Source organism: Rissa tridactyla, chromosome 4, assembly GCF_028500815.1.
Source record: "Rissa tridactyla isolate bRisTri1 chromosome 4, bRisTri1.patW.cur.20221130, whole genome shotgun sequence".
In the NCBI taxonomy this organism is placed as follows: Eukaryota; Metazoa; Chordata; class Aves; order Charadriiformes; family Laridae; genus Rissa; species Rissa tridactyla.
This window is the reverse complement of record NC_071469.1, coordinates 88,746,327-88,756,933: the sequence shown is the minus strand read 5'-3', so window position 1 is coordinate 88,756,933 and position 10,607 is coordinate 88,746,327. Positions and strand designations below refer to the sequence as shown.

Sequence of the window (10,607 nt, the reverse complement as noted above, 5' to 3'; positions counted from 1 at the left end):
CACATAGATATATCCATCATGTATATAATACTGCTGTATACAAAGCCTTGTGTCATCAGTAAATCTGAGGAACTTCTCACTGAAACTATCTTGGCAATTACAATTAATACATGACAAAGTACCCAGTCTGATCATTCATTCATTAGCAGTAGGAGAATTTCACATTTAACATCTTAGTGCTTCCTAGATGAACTGTGGACATCCTTAATGAATATTCTCCACTTCAGACCATTCTGACTTAATATTTAATCCCGTTCCTCACTGTTACGCTCCCTTCTAAGAATCCTGTCACAAGAAAGCCCTTACCAGATCCGACAAAATACGAATACATAAATTCCGGCAAGTCTGCGCAAGTGACAATTAGTTAGCAGTTCTTTATCTTACAAACGCTTTATCACTTGCGCAGTTTGTGAATCACTCATTGTATCCCGTAGTTAGACTCAATCAACGTACAAACATAAGACCACAGACTGAGATACATCTTGAGTTAAGCTGAAAGTATAACTGAAAAATAAACCATTTGATACTTCTATGTGCATTATGCAACGTGGAATAAATGATAATTATATGTCTAAAAAACCAAGTAACTTCACAGAAAGCCAGACTACCAAATGCACTGAATGTGCATTAAATGAAATATTTAAAAGTATTTAATTGGTAGATAAGCAAAATGAGCAACTGCCTTGATTGAATCTGCTGGCAAAAGCTGTTGTCCCATGGGGAACCGCGCATTTTGAAAATTTACGTGTTAAGGAAAATCCAAGGTACTTTATCTTGAAAGTGGGAGACTCTCCAGGAACTTCCTATTTTAGTTTATTTTGAGAACCTCAAATGCTTGATGCTGATATAATTTATTCCTTGGCTGATTGCCTAACTAGCATGTTACAATTCGACCCAAGCCCTGCCTTTGAATGAACAACAGCCATTCGTGACATTCTCAACATTCCCTTGACAAAACGATCATCTATGAAATTAATCTCTTTCATGCTCCTTCTTCCTCAGTCTCCCCCAGTTAATTGTTAACTAGTAAAAGCTCTGGTGGTTCACATAAATAACAGCTTAAGTGACTTGGTGTAACGCTTTTGTGGTGCTCAAATAACTTAAACGTTTATTTTCCTGTATTTTGTCTGGACGATTCCATTCCTTTTCCATGGCCCACCTTTGTTCAGATCAATGTGCTGACGAGGCTTTTCCACTCGGACTGTTGGAGACTTGACTATTGTCACTTCTGTTTCCTACTGAAGGACCCAAATGAAAAGTTTACACGCGTTCAGCTCGCTTTTGCTAATGGAAAATAGAAACAAATTACTAGGGAGTGAAATGGAGTATTTCAGTTTATGCTCCCCAGTGAAGATGTTGACAAAATTGTGTAATAGCCCAAGGAAGCCCGATGAGAGGCTGCCCCAGGAGCAGCTGGCAGAAGCCCAGCCCAGCCCAGCCCGTGTGTTTGCACAGCCTTTGCTACCACGCGCATCGTTATAAATGGACCAAACTTTGCCCTCTTATCTGCATCTACGCCTCTCACAGGAACAGGGGAAGAAACCAATTTGCGAGCAGTATTTGACCCTTGGAGAACTATGCGCATCTGCTTAAAGCCATTTTTCCACATAAAAACACTTTTCAGCAAAATGATTTAGCATGTGTTTAATTTTAATGATTTGGCTTAAGTGTCTTTGAGTGCTTTATCAAGCTACAGCAATCATCAGCTGCTTAATAAATATTGGATTAAAGTCTGTAAAGGGAACTAACGCATGTATCAGAAAGACAAAATGAAAGAACGTTGCCAGACGCTCAGCTTTTCTCTTCTCAGTGTGCTACTGTCTTTGGGCTGAAGGACATTCTTCAATGATGCTGGAAGTTGCAACACCAATATTATTTTTGACAATAGAAAAGTGTTTCAGGGACTGTAATTCTGGCAGTTTTCTGGACTTACACAGTGAAACCTCCACAGAATTTAATGCTGTTAGAGAAAACTACGGAAACAAAACTATTAGCACCAAATACACATTAATAGTAGTTGGAATTCAGCAATAGTTTTGGGTATGTGCTGTAATTAAAAATATGGGCTTTGAATTGGTAGGCGTTTGACATGCCAGGGTGTTGGTAGAATAATGTTCACTATTGCATAGCAATAAATAGGTTGGATTTTTAAAATTATCACAACAGAAGCAGGGAAGATAACAAATAAAAACTTAGTTTTTGTAAAGCATTGCCACATGTCAATTGTTGTTCATTACAAACAACTTAAAATGGTTGTTTTCCAGTGCACAATTCAAAAACCCTCCAGCGGTAAGGAAATTCTTCTGGCACGGCACTGCCTACAGTAAGTGCCACCAATAGTGTCCAGTTGATTTACGTATCCTTAACATTTTGAGTAGCCCTGCCCAGCTGGATTGCTGTGTTTAATTTCCATCACGCTGGGGGTCTCTGCGCCTTTGGGTTCGCTTCCTCTCAACAGGCAGTGGCGCTGAAACTCCCGTGGTCCCCACTGCTCGGGTGCGGAATCTCTTTGCTGGCCTTTGAGATCTCAACGCGCAGATACCTTCTGCTCGCAGGAGCAGCACCAGCCCTCCCAGATTTTTCAGTGAAATACAGTCTATTATTCAGCAAAGTCAGAGCAAACACTCAGATTTGAAAAAAAATACCACTAGGCTTTGTGTAAGTTTCGAATGATACAGAACACAGCCCTAATAGCAAATTGCTGACTCCATATCCACCGAGACATTCAGTGATTTATCAGTTTCATAACCTCGACCACAATTCATGTGATGTACTACAAAAATCCCTAAGCAGTATTCAACAGATTCATTTTTCCTTTCATGCTCATAGCCACCCCACATATTTGTTGCTCTTCCTTCCTGTTTCTAGAAAAAAACCTTCTTGTGATCAACTGAAGACTATCTGAAGTTTTAAAGTTTAAATAATTAATTGATAAAATTTATATATAAACTACATAACCTGAGATGATCTGTGGTACAAGTATGACTGGGTATTTTTTCAAGCACAGGGTCAGCTCAAACTCCGCTCACACACTGTCTCGGCATATACACAAGTGCAGAGCTCAGCACGACTTTGGGATCACGAGGGAGGAAAGGTTGTAGCTGTGCTTATCCACACCCAAGGCACGCCGTGTGGGCAGAACCGGGGGGCTGCACCCAGTTCTGTCCTGCCCTCCCCCAGCCGGACGGTCACATCAGCCACCAGACTCATCCCAAGGCACTGACATGTCTTCCGAAGCGAATGGATCTGTACATAGCGTAACCTGACAGTGGTCTTTTATCAGGGCAGCTGATGGAGCACCTCTCCTGTGAGGCCAGGCTGAGAGTTCGGGTTGTTCAGCCTGGAGAAGAGGAGGCTCCAGGGAGACCTTAGAGCCCCTTCCGGCACCTAAAGGGGCTACAGGAAAGCTGTGGAGGGACTCTTGATCAGGGAGTGGAGCAGCAGAATGAGGGGTAATGGTTTTAAACTGAAAGAGGGTGGATTTAGATGAGATATTAGGAAGAGATTCTCTACTGTGAGGGTGGTGAGACACTGGCCCAGGCTGCCCAGAGAAGCTGTGGATGCCCCATCCCTGGAGGTGTTCAAGGCCAGGCTGGACGGGGCTTGGAGCAACCTGGTCTGGTGGGAGGTGTCCCTGCCCAGGGCCAGGGGGGTTGGAACTGGATGATCTTTAAGGTCCCTTCCAACCCAAACCATTCTGTGATTGTATGATTTATAGATGTGTGTGTACGCATGATCTACAACTTCCCACGAGGTATGATTTCTCCTCCAACATAATGTTAGAAGTGTAAAGAGAATGATTTAATTGCAAGAATAGCTTGAACAGCCATTAAAGAGAGTTTTAAGCATTTTGCTTTATTATTGCTCTTCTGAGTATCAAAATAAACATACAGTATTTTGATATATGCATTATGAGTTGCTGAAACACAAATTGATACAGCTAAAACTGAGAACTTCAAATTGGCAACAGTTTAGTCGTGACAGTTACACTTTATGCAAAATTACTTAGTGCTATGTTTGCTATTAAATATCAACAAATAATATATAGGTTAACAAGTAGAACTACATCACTGTCTCTGAAAGTATTGCCATAGTAGGACTATTCACATGGGTTCTGAATAACGATCAGGAGATACTCCTTATCTGCAAAAAGATATAAAAATGTTTAGTTAAAATATTTTATCTTATTTCCTGATAAATACTCTTTATTCATCTAGTCCTCTCCAGCTTTTTGTTTATAATACATAAGTAAAAGCAATGGCATTTATAAAAAAACATTTAGAAAAAGGCAAGCACTTTGTTCAAAAATCTGAGATTACAGCTAAAAAAGAATCTGTGTCATAAAGCTTAACTATACCATATTAAAACCATTTAATAAGCAGTAGATTTGCCTTCAAGAAGCTGTAAAGATATTTAAACAATATGAAAAAAGTCACAAGATAAGCACCTGGAAGCTAGCACTTGTTATAATAAAAAACTTTTGACATCTGCAGCCTCTTCTGCAGGTGCAGAGAACTTCTTTCAGTTCACTAACTAGTTTATTCAAGATTGAGAACCCCATTTAGACAGAAAAAGCAGAAAAGATTTGAATAGACTTCTACTATGAATAAATTCTAAGCATGCCAGACTTCGCCTACTAATTCTAAAAGCCCGGGGAAGTTTTGGAAACAATTCAGTTGGATAGCTATTTAACATTACCTATTTTAAATGAAACATTTTTGAAAGTGTCCAGTGAATTTAGTAGGGTCATATCTGCTTTGGAGAGTTAAGAAGCTGCACTCCTGCATTGTCACTTTCATCCAAAAAGCAACTGAATATAAATCACAGGTGGTTCATTTGCCACCTTCTATTATAGTAAAATACAATGAAGCCTTTGAACTACTAATCTCCCTGTTAGCAAAAAAGCTTCACATTTTATACCGCTTATTTTCAGGTCAACATGCTTTAATGGTTACTAGTCAAAAAGTCACCTCTAAAAAAATAAGTGAAGGGCAAATGCAAAATAAGAATCAAGTGCATCAGTTTAAATCAATGAGCAAACCCCATGATTTAAAAAGTGCATTAGGTTTATACTCCAAAATAGAAACTAAACTAAAATTTTAATCTTAGTATCAGCTGATGACTAATGTTAACACTTAATGACAGTGCCAGATTTCTTTCACACGTACTGGTTTCATAGCAGCATTATAAATAATGCCAGCGAGGCGAGGTAACGCATACCTGGTGCAGTACCTTTGCTCCGCATTTGCTATGAAATCGGCACCAGAGGACTACCCCAGTGAAGGCTGTCCATCGCTACGGGCTCAGAGCCCGCATCCTCCCCATGGCTATGCTGAGGAGATCCCAGAAGCTTCCCTTCTGTTCTGCATGCCTTCACTGGAGATTTCTGTCAAATCCTGGACACCATTAGTCTCCTAATTAGCTGGTGCACACATTAGGATCTCAGCCCTAACCAATGGCTTCCACTTTGCCTGATTCACCTTGTACTGGTAATTGACCACAGCTTCACCACAGCTCGTCTGGCCTTGTTATCTGTTTTAGAGACACACCTAACAAATTAACATATATTTGTATTTAATGTGAGAAACAGGTTGCTCTATCCCCCTGGTTATTTTAAGGAAAATAATTATATCACAGTTACTATGTTGGTGGTGCTGTCCGTGACACAAATCCCACCTATGGTTAGGAAATCATGATAACATACCAAGTAAAAAATAATTTTTAGAAAAAAAAGATTGTTTGCATCTTTTTGCAGCTAAAATGTATTTGCTGCCTTTAATTCTATACATACACACACGCGTGCGTGCGCTACTTGATATATATATTTGTCCAGTTTTCCTTTGTGAAAACCCACAGAAACCAGGGCATTAATCAGATCTAGGCTTGTTTGGTTGTCTGCAAGTTTGTAAGTGCCATAAACTCCGTACATTAAAATCCGAACACATCTGGTTACGTGGTGAATATATGGTTATATTTTCATATACTTACTTTTAAAATGCATTTTCTACAGTAGCCTTATTTGTGAAGAATTAAATGAAACTTAAAAGGACATACAATTCTGTTGTTATTTTAATAGAAAGATTACCTGGAGCTATCATAATTTCATGTTTCTTTGATCTGATCCTAAGAAAGGTTAGATCATTCTGAGGATCAATATCTCTCACTGTGCTCCTAGCTTTCACGGTGAGCTGATGAAGAAGACCTGCATACTGCACTGTTGTAGAGTTATCAAGAGTTGTTCTTATTGGAATTCCTGGAAACAAATAATTTTCTAATAATCATTCAGTTAAATTGCATATTCTTCATATACAGCAGATCATAAGAGAAAAAACAAGGATTTAATAGTTTTTTCTGTTTTGTAGCAGAAAGGAGTCCTGTTGATTTCAGGTATCTATACACTTTTAAAAGTATAATTTATATTAATCAGTGTCAATTAAACATTGAGTTGCCTTATGAAACTTTTGAAAGAGCCTAATTGCCTTTTAAGGCTCTTAAATACCATTCTGTAGTACTTAACTAGTTTTGGTGCTTCATCAGTTTAAACAGCATCATTGAGTTTGCATCTTGCCTGCAAGAATCTAGACCACACTTGAACTGCAGCATTTGGCATGTGCAGTGGGAGAAATTACTCATTCCCAGTGAAATACCAAGAGCAATCAAAGGGCAGAAGCGGCATGGCTGCATTTGGCAAGCAAAACCACCCTTGGAACAATCCCTTCCAATTAGCAGCAAAATATTGGTGATTGGTAGTACACAGTGTATCGATCCCGACTATTAAAAATATGACTACAGAAGTCAAGATTAATTTTTGATGATTTAACGAATCATTGTTTATCAATGATTCGTCAAATCATGCTTTTTATATTAATAGGCTACCAGGTGAAACTAAAACCAGGGTTCACCGTAATCATGCAAGTATAAAACTGTTAGGCTTTAATAAGCTTGTTTCACTAATAAAAAATTTATTTGACCTACTAACAAAGACAATAGATTACAAGCTGGCAAGGCAGTTTTCTCTTTGGATACATTTGTATTGCATCTTCCAGACGGACAGGACAGGAATACAAAACCAGAGTAATATGCCTTAAGTTAAGAGTTTGATTATGAAGGAATTAACATGCAAAAATAGTGAATGTCAGGTAAATAATTAGAGGCAAAGGAGTAAAAGAAATAATAGAACCACCTCAGATATTAGCTATTCCATAATTTTCCTAGGAAAGCGTTATGTGAATCACTTGAAGTCTGTGTCGTCACTTAAGAAATAGTTCTGCATTGCCAGGATGTGTAGCGTAGGGAAGCGTACAGCATGACCCAGTACATCCTTCGTGTCGAATGTTTATTACACAGAGATTGAAACTGATGTTTTAATGGAAACAAACAGGTGTTCCCAAGCACTGCATTAGCATGATAATATCTATATAATCACAGCATTAAATAGTAAGTCACTTAAAAGCAGCAATGAATTAGTGTCAAGTTTATATGACCTTGCATTTAAATGATTCCTTCAACAAATACAGTACTTGTAATGAAAATGGTAAATGTTAAATGATCCTCCAAGGTCTAATAATAACATGAAAATGAGTTGACACTAGTGGCATCCTTAGATTAAAGCTGAGCTATGCTTACTTTAGGACAAATTCTCTTTGCCTCTGCCACCCAAATTAGAGAAAGGCAAATAAATCCTTCATTAGAAATGCTGCAGTGTTATCCTTCTCAACTGTGAAGGCTAGCAACAGTTTATGAGATTTTCCAGATAAACAATGTACGCTTAGCATAGTGCTTCAATGAACAAATCAACTCTCAGCATTAAAATAAATGACAGGCAAGGTTTGTATCGGGAATCTTTAATTGGTTATTTCACCTACATACTATTACACCTAAGCATACCTACACTATTACAAAAATCTTAGTAAAAGACAATGGTTTATGTTACTGAAAACAGAGGGTTTAATCTTTTTAGGGAACCTGAAAAGCCTAAGGAACCTCACTACTGCACCACTGGTTCAAATATTTTTGCTGTGATTAATTTAAGTTGTGCACTTGTTTTAAATGTTTCAGGATAGAGGGAAATTAAATTTAATTTTCTGCTGAAAGACTTGAAGTAATTAGATTGTCCAGTGCCAATTATGGATATTTGGATATGTTACAAAATCTCACAACTGCACACCTACTTTGAGGTTCAGTTTGTGGTATCTAACTTCTTGGTACCTTGAACACATCTTCACAGAGCAAGACTCTCTTGCATTCACATCTGGCGTCAAAACATTTCTAATTGATAAACTATCAAAATTCCTGCACTAGTCTTGTCCATCAGCTTCAGAATGGCCACGTGTTCTACAGGTTTGTGAGGATGAGGAAGTTTGAAGAGGACACAGGGGGACTTTATACCTTGCTGTGAATAGGCTAATGTGCAAAAAGGAAGTGGAATGTTCTTCCTCCTTTGCAAATCAAAATTGATAGCGAAGGAATCCACACATCCACACGCGTGTGCATCACCACCCAGGGTGCCCGGCATCAGCCAGAATTTTGATTTTGGAATCCAAGCCAGCCTTTTAAAAAGCATGCTCTTGCCCTAACTGCACATCTATAGCTGAGCTGCCCCTCAATACCGTAAAACAACCACAGGTAGAGGTGGACACCTGAGTGGGAAATCATACCTGACCAACATTGTGCCAAGAAGTCAACTGTTCCAAGTAACAGAACATATATTTCTATTAGATTACATTGGTGTTTTTGCCTTGAGAAACGTAACAGTCTGTAAGCTCAAAAAGGATCATTTGTGTTATCCGTTTGATTTTTTTCACTTCTCATCTGCAGCTTAGTCTAAGTGCTTATTGGATCAAGTCACATTTTATTTACTGGAACAGAATATAGAATGCCTGAAACAGTACGTGCTCAAACCAGGCTGCATTTCAGCTTAGTGACCTGCCATATCTAGACATGAGTGCGTGCAGGTGCAAAGCAGTTTTTCAGTTTCTATTTGCCAGGCTGTGCACTTCTCTTGACCTGTATCACCTATTCTGTGAACAAATGCACACTTTACTTAACATGTCCAGGCACACAAATTAAATTGTCCATATTTTCTAAAGGCTGAATAACATTTAGGCTTCCTTTGTAGTGTTCTTTTCTCCTTTTGCTAAACTGCTGCTAGTGCAATAGATTTTTTGGGGGATTGTGAAAGCAAAGGAAGTCAGCTAAATTATGGGCAAGGTAAATTGAGTGAGTTGTCTTTTTTGTAAAGGAAGGATTAAAACAGATTAACCTGAGAAGCCTAACTTCTGGAAAGTGATTTCTATGACCAGTTTAACTTTGGGCTTGCAATCTTCAAGATCACAGCCAAAGCTGGCCTGACATGAAACTTGCTCTTCCTCCCATGACAACACACCATATAACACAATTTAAAGAACTTGTGAATATTTAGCAGGTCTAAGGAATGGCTCCCACAATAGAAGACCAACTTTGTTTAGCAGATGCTTTTCTCATGAAGTTTTTGTTCTATTGTAACTATTCAAAGGAAGGGGGAAGAGTGAAATGCTAGTGAATTTCCTTGCGTATATGAAGAATTTTGGACTAGACTAAAAAATGCCTGCAAAAGCAACAGCTTAGTGCCATGCATTCTCCCTTTCTGTAACGTACCAAGAGACACTCAAGATTTGATTCTGAAAAATATAGGTTAGTTAAACAAGGGGGATAGGTAACAACATGGGACTCCTTAAGTTAAATTAGGTTATTTGTTCAGAGAAGACTTATGTCAAGGCTCCACTTTCTATTTTTCTTCTTTCCATTAACTTGAATGAAAAACTACATCATATGGACAGGTTCAAGAAATGGCCACAAACCAAATGCTTATGCCTTCAGATGAAACGCTTGTTAATGAGAGTCGGGACACCTTGGTAAGATATCACAAGCAGACTGCATTAACACCTCATGATTTGCAATTTTGTGCTTAAGAGTTACTACACTCATTGCGGCTACCATTGTTTCTTGGAGAAAGCAAAGGGCGTTTTACCTTCGGCGTTTATAACCATAGTTGCAATAACCCCTTTGTGGGCTTGGATCCTCTTGAGGGTTTCCTCCACTTCGGCCTGTGAGGAGAGAGGACACCACAGCACCCCCGCACCCACCACACCTCGGCCCGACGGCGAGCGCCGGCCCCTCTGAGGAGCCCGCGGGGCCGCCGTGCCCCAAAGCGGCCCCGGAGCTCTGCCCCCGTCCCCTCGCGGCCCCCCGCCACCCATGGCGGCTCCCCGGCCGCCGCGTTCCGCTCCCGTCGCCGGGCGGGAGCAGCGCCATTACCATGGCCTGGCTGCCGCCGTTGCTATGGAGCGGCGGAAGTGACGCCGGGGGCGGCAGCGCGGGCCGAGCGCGGCCCCTGAGGAGAAGGTATCGGTGCCGCCTGGCTGAGCCCCGCGGGCCGGGGCCACCTCTGTCCTGCGACACAGCCCACACCTGAGGGGGGGCCAGGACAGCCGCCGTGAGAGGGCTAAGGACAAGGGTACCTGTCTTAGGGGCAGCAAGGGCCCAAACCCGGGCTTAAATGGAGCCCAGAGGACGTCAGGGGAGGCCCCAGGAGGTGAGGGCAAGCCCCAGGTGGGGCTAGTCAGGGC

At 40.4% G+C, this 10,607-nt stretch overlaps 1 protein-coding gene across 1 annotated transcript; it reads right to left on the bottom strand.

The window, feature by feature from the left end:
* Positions 1-4,099: 4,099 nt before the first annotated feature.
* Positions 4,100-10,238, bottom strand: DYNLRB2 (dynein light chain roadblock-type 2). The gene is made up of 3 exons (XM_054199309.1): positions 10,010-10,238; positions 6,086-6,253; positions 4,100-4,143 (listed from the first exon to the last, which is right to left on the bottom strand). The coding sequence occupies exons 1-3, from the start codon at positions 10,236-10,238 to the stop codon at positions 4,100-4,102; spliced, it is 441 nt and encodes a 146-aa protein (XP_054055284.1).
* Between the last annotated feature and the right edge of the window lie 369 nt (positions 10,239-10,607).